Genomic DNA, 13630 nt, shown 5'->3' with positions numbered 1-13630 from the left:
CACATCTGTCACTGGCCTGTCACATGGCAGAAAGTGTAGTTTGTGGACCCTGTCATCTTCATATTCCAGACTCAAGGTTAGAAGAGTAAAAACCAGGCACAAACTCATTTCATCCATTTTTTTTTTTTCAGGAACAGCTAACAAAAACTATCCATGACAGAACTGTAAGTGAAACACAGTCCTTGAAATGTCACAAAGCTGCACTAAAAACATGATGGGTCTCTGCCAGCATAGTCAGCCAAGGATCACAACCTCTGTAATTATGTCAGTGTACAGAGAACTCCATTTGTTACTTGTGCCAAAGTTAGAGAATAACAGACTTCTTAACATCAGTCCTCTACCTGAAATAATTACACGCAGTAATGACTTTAATGCCTTTTTTTTTTCTCTCCACAGGAAGTACTTGTTAGACAGTACTTTGTTAGTCCACCAATATCTATCAACTCTAGTTGGTGACTTTGCATCAGACATCTTTGCATCTGTAGCTTTGTAAGTAATTAGGGCAGGGTGGATGGAAAACAGTGCAAACACCTGCCCCTAAAGCTTACCCAATTCATTCTCTTAAGAATACTGGTGTTCAGCTCTACTGCTTGTACTGCAATATTGTGATTTTTGCAGGCGGTTTAGCAAGAGAACAAATACTTAAATTTACATTATGATTTATTTTTCTCATTTACATGGAAGACAAACAAGATACAGTCACTGTCTACAATAATAAATCATTAGTAATTATAAAACATTACTCTTCATAGGGAAAACTAATAGGAAATCTTGCACACTCCCCCAAATTTCTGTCTCCTGCTAGAAACTTCTCTTACCAGCCTCTGCTAGGTTTACGGATAAAAGGCCTTTTTGGCATGGTGCTCCATGAACAATCAGAAGTGAACAAGAAGCTCAGGCCTGTAAATAATAGACACACTAGAAAACCATCTTTCCCCCCACATCTGTCAGGAAAAGGGGAAAAAGGAAGAACTACCAAGCTGGCATACAATTACACAGTAATTCTTTACCAGCATATATATATATATATACATTATCTTGACAACATGATGATGAAAATTTGAGCTGTTGCAGTCCATTTCTAAAATAAACTGTCTGATCCATGTGGATGGATCTGATGTGTGGAGACAATTCCCTCTTCTGCTAGCAATGTGTTCCAGTAAGAGCCTTGAAAGCTAATCTCATGTTCTTGTTAGCTTCCTGTCTCTTGATCAGTGCAGATGCAGGACCTCTCAATACAATCTCACAGTTGGGATGAGAAATGGCCAGGAGAGTTCATTAAGTGTGCTTCCAGCTGCCAAATCAAGCTGCACGCCAGATAATGCTGATGTGCAAGGATTTTTGAGGAATTCTGTAAGCACTGTTCAAGCTGCTGCAGGCTGCAGTACTTGGAGTTTTTTGATGTGGCACACGCTCTCTTTGAACTTTTCATTTCCTTGAAATTTAATTTTCTGTTTTCCTTCAAAGTACTTCGTTCAAATAATAAGGGGCTTGCCCCTAAGCTCCACCTTCATCTTTCACAGCGCTCCACACCCCGTGGTGAAGTGACAAAGCGAACAAGAAATCAGTGTCTTCTTCACACTCTGCCTAGGCACGTCTTACTCCTCACCGCTGCAAGTTTCGTGCACCGCTTCCCAGCCACGTCTGCTCCCCTTCCGTCTCTCGATGTTCCTTCACGGAGCTCTGCCGAGCCCACATGCAGCAGCAGGCGAGTGCCGAGCTGCGCAGTGCCGCGGCAGGAACACCGGCCCCGCCGGCCCCCCGCTCCCCAAGGCGCGGCTGCTACAACCGCCCCGAGCCCGCCCAGCGCCTTCCCCCCGTGACACCCGGCCCCCAGCCCCGGTGGGTGCGCGGTCGTTTGGGGCTGGGAACCACGAGACAGCCCTTCGATCTCATGAGCCGCAGAGGAGTTGGTCCTATGCGGGTTCCAACGTTACCAGTACTACAGGAGGAAGCGTTAAAGAAAGCAACAGAAAGGATAAACAAGCGCAGTTGCCACGGTCTCCGTGCGGGTGAGGTCGGGGCCGGGCGGGGCGCGGAGAGGCAGGGGCGGGACGCTGGGCGCGGCCGCGGCGTCGCGGAGGGCCGGGCCAGCAGGACCCGCGGGTGGGTGCCGGGCGGGGACCCGCAGCCCAGGGCAGGAGCCGGAGTCCGGCTCGGCGCCGCGCCCGCCGGGGACGTGTCCGGGCTCTGTGCCTGCCCCTGGGCTGCTCCGCACCTGGTGCTGTGGGCGTACCGGGAGCGGTCCCGAAGCGGGTGGCGGCGCGGGCTGGTCTGGAGCATCGCTCTTCCCGGGCGCCGTACCCTGCGGAGCCTCGCAGTATTACTCCAGGAGCCGCCGTATCGTCGGGCAGGTGCTGCACTGAAGGGTAGGGAGACGCATCTGTTGTGCCTCTGTCCTTTTTTCCCTTCTTTCCTTCTTTTTTCCTCCCATGTCTTTTTTCTTTCCTTACCCCTTTCCCTCTCTCCCCTTCCTTCCCCTCCTCTCCTCTATCTCCTCCCCCCCCTGCCGCCCCCACTTCAGCTCTCTCCTTTTTGGTTCCACTTACGTCCTTTTTCCTCTTTTTTTCTCCTGTTCTTCTCATTTCCCTTTTCCCCCTTCTTCCCCTGCTTTTTCACTCTCACACCTCCTTTTTTCTTTGTTTCGTTTCCCCACTCTCTCTCTGTCTGTCTTCCGACCCTCAGTTCGCCTTTTCCCGCGGCGGTGCATGCAGGAAACCCCGGGTAGGCTGTTGCCCTCCGGGCTGGGTGTTCGCTTGGTGGGAAATCTGCTGGCGATAACAGGGTTTAGGGTTCATGATGCTCCTAAGGTGTTGCAGTTGTAGATTGTGCTGCCTTTTTTTTTTCTCTCTCTCTCTTTAACTCAGTGTTACTGTGAAAACCCTGAAAAAAAGTTCTTTTTGGTCAGAATTTTAAAAAAAGTTAGTTAGAAGATTGTAAATAGGGTGTTTTTGGGGTTTTTTTTTGTGGTTTTTTTTTTTTTTTTTTTTTTTTTTTTTTTTTTTTTTTTTTTTTTTCCTGTGGCCCAGGTTGGGTGAGAGGACTGAAAAAGAAGGCTGACAGGAGACTCAGTTATGCTCTGGCACTTTGCCTTTTTTCAGCGTTACTCAGAAAAGTGGACTTTGTGGGAAAGAGGAGGAGTGGCAGCAGGAGGGAATTGCCATTTTGGAGCCTGCTATTTTAAATTTAATTTTTAATGGAATATGAGGTATTTGACCACAGAGCTGGCAAGAATGAGAGTCAGAAATGGTAGTGAGAGAAGAGGGGACAAATCTAGCTTTTGTGTCTTTCAACTTGAAAATCTTTGTGAAAAACAGTGCAGTATTTGTAGCTCAAGTTGGAGATCACTTAGATTGCTTTCGAAAGTAGGTCTATACAAAAGAAAGTATTTTCTCCTCAATGATTAGCTATTCTGCCTATAGTGTATACCAGTTACCAGCATAATGTCTTTCCTACAATAATCTGAATTATTTGGGGTAATACTCACTTGCTGAGGCCAGAAGAGCCAAAAGTTCCTAAAAAACCTGATGAATACCTTTGCCAAGTGTGCCTTTTTTTTCTAACATAGACCAAATGCAATGCAAACATACAGGCTAAAGATTTACAGTCTATTTGCTGAAAATACTATGTTTACTGAGCAAAATCCTGGTCTCCAGTTTTGTTTCCACTGCTAGAAACCTACCATTAGACCATTAGAAAACCCACTGCTAGTCTTATTAAAAGAGTTCATTTTTTTAATAATCCCTCTCAGATTTGCTTTGGATTTCAACATAAATGAAAAGCTCTCCCTTTATTCTGGTTCATAAGCTCCTGAAACTGAGAACACCTAACTATCAACATAAAATTCTGTCTTAGAAAAGGCAGAAAAATGTAGTGCCACAAAAATGTATCCTACCCAGTAGTACAAGTGAAGTAACTTTCAGTGTTAGGTACTTCATAGCTCCAGATACACCACTTTTTGCAATGTGCAGCATTATTATACATAGAATAATTGTGGTGCTGTTAGAGGAATTTAATAAGGCAAACAGAAACCTCATCTTGGAAAACTGTGATAGAAATCTCAGGAAGTTCACTGATGATTCTTTAACTCACTGATGAGCTATAACTGTAGGTATGGCTTTAAAATGCTGGCTTCTCCATAGGGATTAAGAAAATCTCAGAATATTTTCTATGTTGTGTTTGAAGAGGGATCCCAGTACTCAAAAATTGGACAGCTTCTTCCTTCTGCCTTCCTACTGGTTTTATAGATTACCTTTCCTGCCAGTGTGTCCCGTTATGAAATACAGCATTGTCACAATGCAGCAATGAGCAAAATTTTTTATGTGGGCATGAGGAATGCAGCAACTGCTCTCTTCCTGACGATTATAGGTCCTACTTTACAATAATGTGAAAAAAACAGGTGTGTATTTTACCTTGAAGTAGACAAAGTGTACAAATTACCTTGAGGAACACCTGGCAGTTCTACTGCATGTTAAATTGGCCAACATTAGCTTAAAGATTTCATTATTTTTTGTTTTGTGATTTGTACTTGCAGTGTTAGTAGCCTTAAGGTAAAACCTATCTTTTTGTCTATACTAAGAGTCACAGGCTTCTTGAGGTAGGAACTGGTCACTGAATAACTTTGCCATAACATCTTTACTCTTAGTTGAAATTCCTTACTGTTAGCTCTATCTGTGGGGCCTCTAAGGAAAGACAGGATTGGAAATCGTAATAAGGTTTTGAACTGTTCTGCAGAAGGTTTACGTGATACACTAGTATAAAAGAGTACTAGAAAGGCTAGTAAAACTGACTGCTTTTTCAATTTACAATAAACACAGTGTATGTTCATGTGAGTGTTATTAATTTTTTGAAACAGAAATATTTTAGTGTTAGATTCCTAACAATTGAATAGAATATCTTCAAATAACCCGGAGGTTTGAATTTATTTTTTTCTTTTTTTTAGCTCTGAAAAAACAGTTGTCTACTTTTTGCTACTCTCAGTATTTAATTTCCATATATTGGTGGATGTAGCAGTACTAGTCACTTGTGGAGTTTTGTTTAAAGCTGTCTTCCACGATGACAAAGGACTATAAATGTGTTGGGGTTTTTCCTGTAAAAAGAGAGTGTATTTTCCTTTTTTATTGTTTTTTTGAGCACCTCTGAAGGAAAAGCATCTACTCCTACAGAGTGTTGTCAGTTGCAGACAACTGTGCCCACATGAAACCCTGCTGCATATGATTTCAGAATTAAGGGTCCCATAAAGGCTTATGGTAAGCCAACTATGCAGCTTTTGACCAGTTCTCATTTTCACTAAGACCCAAGACTCAACACTACCTAACAGAACAAATATGAGTTCTTGGATTGATTTACAGGCATATCTACTTTCCAGATTGTGCTACTTGGTGTCATGGAAAGCTGAGTAAATGACTTATGTGCCTGGCAGATCTCTGCAGTCCACGAAGTCTGTCTGTGTTTATGCATATTTGTGTTTGTACAAGCTGCTTACTGCTTTGAAAATCACTTCCTTATCAGAATGAATGTTCTGCATTACTGAATCTGAATGGAAGCATGGTAATTGTAGTAACTACAGGATGCTTTGAAGCATTCTAGATATGTTAGGACTTCCCAACAAATCCATCTTCGTGGCCCCACTGACTAGAGAGCTCCCCAGAGGCCATCTGGTTGGATCTGTTGTTGCACCCCTCCTGGCCCAATGTTTGGGTGCCAGAGATGGGAGTGGGGTTGCTCCTTCCACCAGTAGCACATCATGGTGCTGGAGCAGTGGTGCGGTGAAGCTGCAGAGGTTGTGCTAAGCCAATGGCCAGAGGATGGTGTCCTGGCTGCTGGAGTAGTGGTGCCCTGCTGGCTGTGCACCCTCACAAGCATCCTCATTTGTAGGACCAGCAGCTCCAGTCCAACCTGTCTGCACAAAACCTCCATACCAGCTCTGGTCCCCCTCCAAGCTCTGGTATACTGTTGTAAAAATGTTTTGTCTGGTGGGATTTTTTCCTTTGTTTTGGATATTTTGGGCAGTTTTTGTTTTGAAGACATAGGTTTCTCTTGGAATTTTGTGTTTGCTAGAAATCAAGCTGAAATTACCTTGGTTTTGTTTAGTCATACCATACAGTTTGTAGAAAGCAATAAAGAATAATTTTGGCAGAAAAGAGGGAAGTGGGCAGCTAACTCAGCCTTTGTACTAACTCCCCCAGCTACCAGCAACGGCTTTATGTTTCCCCTTTCAACGACGTCTGCTTCAGAAATACAGATTTTGACTTGAGGAGAAAGCAGTAGAAAAAGGAAGTGGGTCAGGTATGTAAATTCTGCAACTGAAGTTCATTTGAGAGAGAGAGGAAGGCTGCCAAATGAAGCATTTCCTCCATAGCTTTGCAAACCTTCCTCCACCTTTCCCACAGTGCAAAGTGCTGCCTCTGACAAGGTAGTTCTGTAGTGTGCGCATTAAGGCTGTGCAGAGCTAAAGCTTTAGTGATGTTAAAAAAGCTTAACTGAATGCAATCTGAAACTATATTAATGAGTGTTCTATGCTCAGTAAGTGAATTAGGTGTATTATTAGATGAAAGGCAACAAATCTTACCCTGTAAAGATCAGCTTTTGTGAATGGGATATGATCAGATTTTAGGACTTTAAAATTGTGAGCATAAATAAATAGTAACTTGTTAAAATTGGTCCGAGGAAGCAGTGTGCCAGTGAGAGAAATTTACAGGGGAAAAAAATTTCATATAAAGATAAGAGCCATATTAATGTGTAAGTGTTTGCAGATCTCTCATTTTGGTATCATGAAAATGCTGTGTCTGATTATTCTGAGCTTTGAACAATAGGGGAATTGCACCCAGCTGGGTATACAAGATCTTTCTGAATGGGGGGATTCTTTATCCTACACTCAACTAAGTCTTACTCTTAAATGGGAGCAGGAAAGACTTCTTAGCAAGCTTTTTTTGAAAATTTTAGAAGGTGAAGACTGCCATGGTCACTTTCAATTAAGACCATCTCCCTCTATTGGGACAGTGATGGGTTGGTAATCTTCTTGAGTGTGTGTTATTTCTCAAAGCTATAAAATGCTTCTCAGTGCTCCTATAAAAACTAAGAATAGGATAAAATAATAGTGCTAACAGCCTAAAGAAAGGATTCCAATGTCTATCAGCTAAAGTATCACAAATATAACTGTATTTGAAGTATACTTTAACTTCTAGAAACGTCTTAATTTTTAAGTTGGTAGGCAGAATACAGTAATTGAAGGTTAAGCAGTATCACAGGCTTCATCCTATGAAAATATATACGCAATGGACACTATCACATATTTAGTCTCCTTCCTTTGTTAATTTAATATGTGATGAATGTTATTTTGGAGGATTAGATCTACTAGTGAAAACAAGCAGGACATTGAGTACAGAAGTGTGTGATAAGTTACAAAGCGTGTTAAAACATGTTCTAAATTATGTTGCTGTGTTCGATGTCACATTGCAAATTGAAAGACAGAATTCTGGAATTTTCTTTTTAATTTTTTTTTTTAATTCAAGGTGTAAGACCTCATAGTTAAAATTTCCCTCTGTGTGCTTTCCATTGTAATTGCATGCTAGCTCACTGGGCTACTTTTGTTAAGTTTTAAGTTTTAAATTTCCTTCCAGTTTGACTTTACTGTACATGAAAAATATACTGTGAACAAAGGTCTGCCTTCCTTAAAATAGATTAGAAATACAGGATAAAATATTTGCCATTGTAATTCTGAAAACAAAGTACATTTCAGTGTAAATAAAACGTTTATATGATGCTGTTAGTGACAAATTTATGTCTACTTTGTGGTCTCTGCTTGCTGTTGGCTTGAAATACAAAATAATTGACTATAATACTTCCTGATTCTCATAGCTGTGCTAGACATTTGTGCAGTGTTCCACACCTTCATCCCACCTGCTGCTTCCCTCAGTCAGTTTGCAGTGCCATGGGCAAAGTGGTGGACCCAACGTGTAGTGTATCCCAGGCAGCATTACTAAAGAAAAACTCTGTGATTTCATGCCTCAGTTTCCTAAATGCACCTGTTCTAAGATCTGCAAGTAGCAGTTTAAGAGCCACAGTTTAGGAATTAAAACTTAAAAATATCCTCGGGTAGCTTAAAGAAAATAGGGTGGAAAAGGAAATGCTTACGCTGAACAACCTATAGCAAAACACAGCAGTGGACACAATACACACTTATTTTTCTTAAACAGAGTTTCTTACCAGTTAAAAAGGTTATTCTGAGGCACTGTCTTTTTTCTTTAAAGTAGTAAAAATGTAAGAAGACTTGTATCTCTCAAATACTTTATATTTCATAAAGATTCACATTTTAAGATTCACATTTTGGAAGACATTCTTGTGAACTGTGTGGGCTTTTGCAATTAGAGGCTGGTTTGAAATTCAAACCCTGCACTAAATTATTGGGCAGTGAATTTGTGATTAGAAGTGGCGTCTGAGTAGCAGTGTAAGTTATTTAAGGATATCCTGTTCTTGATCAATTTACCTGCATGAGATAGTACTTTAAAAAAAAGAAAGGCACACAGTTCTGCAATACAGTTCTAGGGTGCAGTTTTCTCAACAACTACAGCTGTAGCTGCTACACAGCTGGAGTGATTCTATTCACAGAGTACTTAAACAGAAAAAAAGGTGCTTAAAGAGTAACAGAACTAACAAACAAAAATTATCTAGTGCTTGTGCAGTAAAGTAGAAAATAAAATTGGCTAAAAATCTTCTTAAAACCCAGCATTGCAGCATACCTCCACATGAAAGTAATTGCTGAATAAGAACAAGTGTGTTTAAATGATGGTAATGCAGCACTGCTGTGCACTTAGATGAGTGCACTTGCAGTGACTTGATACAAATCAGCTAGAGATACAGGTCGTAAGTATTGCCTCTTACTTTATAAACCTATTTCAGCAATTCAGTAACAGTTTTTCTCCCAACTCTGAAAACTGAGATGCCCTATTGTAATAACTTTTTTTTCTTGCCCTTCTCATCAGCTCTTCCCTGGTGGTATTTCTAAACTCATATGAAGGATGTTGAAGAGACTGTCTCACATAAAGATCTTGAAAGGCTGCAGGGACTTCTTTGCCAGTGAGAACTAAAGCATGACTGCCATCCAGGAAGTGAGTGGTAAGTTTAATGATAAAGAAATCTATGTCAACCTTGAAGTGGGTATTAAACATTCTTGTCAAAAGAATGCTCTAAAATGCTCTAAAGCATGAATGAACAAGAAATACTTGTATCTGACTTCAATTTTGTTTTAGATGCAACTGAATCACCTCTGTTTTCTTACTGAACTTCGGTTTGTAGTGTTAGTACTGTAGAAGTTTCATGAAAACTGTATGCTTCTCCCAGTGTTTTTCTATTAAAAAATTATTTGTTAATTTTTAATTTTCAACACAATATTTTTTGCTGAACTATTCAGCTTTTTACTGTCACTAAATAAGAATGTAATTATTAGTCACTTAATTTTTTAAAGAAGCCTTTTAGTCTAAGAATGACTATCATATTCCATTTTGTTTTAGGATTTTTCCTTCCATTTCCCTGAAAAAATTGCCAAAATCCTGAGAAATTTTTTTTTTGGAAGTTGTTGAAGCTCTTATGAATAGAGAAGAGGATATTTTTTTTTAGCCCTATAAAGCTACCTGGTATTTGAAATGCTGAAGAGGAAATTACGGTTTTGCCACAACTCCCGTTTCAGGCTTTTCTTGGGTTTAACTCTCATTTTAGTAATAATTTCAGTTTTGAAAGTTAGCCAGAAAGAAGACTTCCTAAATCGAAGACATCTGGAGCTAACAAAAGAAGATCCTATTAGCGATGTTAACTGCACCAAGATTATTGAGGGGGATATAGAAGAAATACAAAAGGTACAGCTTGAGGCATTATCGGTGTCATTTAAGAAACGTCCCAGACTAACAACAGATGATTATATTAACATGACTGCAGACTGTGCCTCCTTCACCAAAACTAGGAAATACATTATGGAACCTCTTAGTAACGAAGAAGCCGAATTTCCAATTGCTTACTCAATAGTGGTTTATCACAAAATTGAGATGCTTGATAGACTTCTAAGATCAATCTACACTCCACAGAATTTTTACTGCATTCATGTAGATAAAAAGTCTCCAGAATCCTTTTTTGCTGCTGTGAAGGGAATAGTCTCATGTTTTGATAATGTCTTTATTTCCAGCCAGTTAGAGAGTGTGGTATATGCTTCATGGAGCAGAGTGCAGGCAGACATTAACTGCATGAAAGATCTCCACAGAAGAAGTTCAAACTGGAAATACCTAATAAACCTATGTGGTATGGACTTTCCTATAAAGACCAACCAGGAAATAGTAGAGAAATTAAAAGCCCTTAAGGGTGAAAACAGCTTGGAAACAGAAAAAATGCCTATTTATAAAGAAGTAAGGTGGAAGAAACACCATGAGATTATTGATGGTAAAATAAAGAACACAGGCATAGACAAACAACTACCACCTCTCAGTACTCCAGTTTTTTCTGGCAGTGCCTATTTTGTAGTTAGCAGGAGCTTTGTAGAATATGTACTAGAAAACAGCAAAATACTTAAGTTCATTGAGTGGGCGAAAGATACTTACAGCCCAGATGAGTACCTGTGGGCAACAATTCAGAGAATCCCTGAAGTCCCAGGTGCGTTTTCTTCCAGTGACAAGTACGACGTTTCTGACATGAATGCACTGGCCAGGTTTGTCAAATGGCAGTACTTTGAAGGTGATGTGTCCAAAGGTGCACCCTACCCTCCATGCAGAGGAGTTCACATTCGCTCTGTCTGTGTGTTTGGAGTAGGAGACTTGAACTGGATGCTACGAAACCATCACTTATTTGCTAATAAGTTTGACACTGATGTCGACCCTTTTGCAGTGAAATGCTTGGAAGAGTATTTGCGGCACAAAGCTCTGTATCTGCAAAAGAACTGAAATGTGTGCTCCTGTTAGGAAACATAACTACAAATACTCTACTGCGACTTACTTTAACGTGTTACAGCAATCGTGGTGATGCTGATAATGGGTGTAATGGCTCCCACCATGTTGGTGTGGTGGTGCTCATGCCCTGCCTTGTCCACGGACAAAGGGCAGAAAAGACATGTCTCAAGTATGCCTTGTGGCACACTGAGGTTTGGAGCTTTAGATACAAAATCAGACATCAGTTTTTGGAAAGCCAGCTATTTGGAATATTTATTGTCTAGAAGTTATAATTAATGGACTTCCTTTGGCTAAACTGTTTTAAGGCACAGAAAATGCGTGTTATTCATGGTTATTCTCAATTTTTTTTTTCCCATGAATGTAATACTAGCTGGAAGAGAAAGATGAAAGGGTGGGGTACAAAGCAGCTGGACTGCACTTCATACTGAATACTAAAAGATCTCAGGAATATAACATTAGAAATTATCTAAAAGCTATGCAAAAGGGGATATGCAAAGCCAGCTGTTACCATTTTACTTAGATCTGTTTGCTGCAGTTCTGTTACATGTAATTCTTAATCCTACTGAAAATTTTGTCTTCAGCATGGAGTATTAAAGAATTCAAATCTTTTATATTCTTAAAGCACCCCGATATTGTGATATAAAGTTTATACTCTAGTTTGTAATTACATCTTCTCAGGGAAACTTCAGTTTTGTGCCTGATGAGATTTAGACTTGTAATTTTACATTTCTTACACTATGGGGAGTTTTGCTTTTGTATCCAAAATAGCTGAAGTTTCTCAAAACTTAAAGAGCTGCAGTAGTGTTTAAATATTACTGATGGAACTGCCGGTTTCTGCTTTCTGTCAAGCATTCCAGATTATTTTAACACTAAGTACAGAAAAAATAAAATTATTTTTTTTAATGATATTGTCTCTTCCTACAATTGAAGTCTCCTCTGAAAATACCACAAATAAATTCTAATGATGAAGGCCAAAGATATTTTTGGTATAGTTTTCCATACATGACTGAAGCTGCAGCTTACATAAGCCCTGCCTTTCCTCCATATGATCATTTGTGCTTGTTTAGGTTTAACTTGTTCATCTGATTTTAACTCCAGTTAGTGCTGCAGTGTGGCACAGAAGCTTGGGGATGAAAGAAGAGGACACTGAGGGATGATATTATTTCCTTCTGTATCAATTCAGATTTGTCATGCATAGTTACTGCGAGCTGTCTCATTCCTGAGATGGCAGTGGACTTCATTACAAGTATTAGCAAATGGCAAAACGGACTAAATATTTTTATTTGTGAACTGTTGCTGTAATTGCAGCATGTGTCTCTTACAAAGGCAGTTTGTTCTGAAGTTTCTCCTACTTAGACATTAACATAAAGGACTGCTTACTGTTGGTCATGCAAACAGCTAGGGAGGCAAGCAGTTTAATCTGAAGTGCAGCTTGTTTTTGCCAACCTCTTCCTTCAGAACCACCTGAAAGTTGTTCAGGGAGTCTTCACAGACTTTCACATTAACCGGTAATTAAAGCATGTGAGCAAAGGCAGTTGAGGGAAATACCCCATCTCTTGTAGACAGTTGTGCTTTACCACCTTTGCACAAGCTACAACAGACTTCACTGTGTATAGTACTGGGAATTTCCAGGAAGTCATTTTTAGCAGAAAACAGTTTTTAAGAATTTGCACCTCAAGACAATCTACATGAGTATCTTCTATGATACCAGAACTACTAGTTCAAAAAGACTGAAAAACTGATGGTAAATAATAAAATATTCTGTGCAGCAGATGGACTGCTGACTCAGTTGCTTGAAATCTACTTGTCAGAGCCTCTTTACCCTACCTCTTTCAGCCTGCCTTGTACTTAGTCATTTGTGTAATACCCTGTCTGTATTTCTGTTGTTAATAGTACTGCTACTATGGGTAGCAAAGATGCTGCTTGATTAGATGCTTCAGATATTACTGTTTAGATAGAGTCAAGAGAGATCCTGTGTATGCTCACTGTATCTTCTGTACAGAAGGAAGAGAGCATAGCTATTTAGGATACGTTTGCCATTAGATAAGGAAGAATTTCTTCTGGGAAAAGTGAACTACAAAAAAACCCTCCAAAACCCTCTCTAAAACTGACTAGAGAGCAGTCACCTTGCTCTGTTAGAATTTAAATGCCCAAGTCACATTCTCAGCTTACACCAGCCTTCACACCATGATCCTATCATCCTGTGGGCAGCTAGGAGGGAAACTGGTTTGCATTCTGCCTACTGAATAACCTTTTTTTTTTCTTTTCTTTCTTTTAATTTTTTTTCTGTGGTTTAAAGCTGGTTCAATTTCTCAGTTCAGCTGACCACCATTGCTGCAAGCAATGAGTAGCCGCTGAAATCGTTGCTGAAGTACCATGTGTGCCACTCAAAGGCCGCTAACATCATTTAATTTTCCATAGTAGAGCTTTCTAAAAGAGCTCAGTGCATTAAAGTCACTGCACTCGTTCAGTCCCCACTTAACACATAAGCATTTTGAGTGGCATTAATAACAACAACTATTTACTTGTTTTACTGATGATAACTCTGGTAACAAAGTATCCTGTAACACCAAGGATCACCAGGCTGAAAGCCTTTAGGATCAAAGGGTGGTTTGATCCAGAAACCTAATACTTGCGCTTTTATCTCTTGACTGCCTGAAGTTTGGTTTGACAAGGGAGCATGTGTTTGGCTCTTGCTC

At 40.1% G+C, this 13630-nt stretch overlaps 1 protein-coding gene across 4 annotated transcripts; it reads left to right on the top strand.

Moving 5' to 3' along the window:
- The first annotated feature begins 1838 nt into the window (after positions 1–1838).
- On the top strand, positions 1839–11837 carry GCNT1 (glucosaminyl (N-acetyl) transferase 1). Of its 4 annotated transcripts, none has more exons than XM_053932730.1 (4): positions 1839–2012; positions 6189–6288; positions 8985–9117; positions 9513–11837. In XM_053932730.1, the coding sequence occupies exon 4, from the start codon at positions 9645–9647 to the stop codon at positions 10923–10925; it is 1281 nt and encodes a 426-aa protein (XP_053788705.1). In that variant the 5' UTR covers positions 1839–2012; positions 6189–6288; positions 8985–9117; positions 9513–9644; the 3' UTR covers positions 10926–11837. The 4 variants fall into 4 exon arrangements, with proteins under 4 accessions (XP_053788705.1, XP_053788706.1, XP_053788704.1 ...); XM_053932731.1 differs by having other exon boundaries at positions 1839–2017; XM_053932729.1 differs by lacking the exon at positions 1839–2012 and adding an exon at positions 2096–2369.
- Positions 11838–13630: the final 1793 nt, after the last annotated feature.

This window comes from Vidua chalybeata, chromosome Z, assembly GCF_026979565.1.
Source record: "Vidua chalybeata isolate OUT-0048 chromosome Z, bVidCha1 merged haplotype, whole genome shotgun sequence".
In the NCBI taxonomy this organism is placed as follows: Eukaryota; Metazoa; Chordata; class Aves; order Passeriformes; family Viduidae; genus Vidua; species Vidua chalybeata.
The sequence above is the reverse complement of the archived record's forward strand: the minus strand, read 5'-3'. Positions and strand labels throughout refer to the sequence as shown.

Bases quoted from the DNA above. Each gene is read 5' to 3' on its own strand.
- GCNT1 (XM_053932730.1), top strand. From the start codon at position 9,645: ATGCTGAAGAGGAAATTACGGTTTTGCCACAACTCCCGTTTCAGGCTT.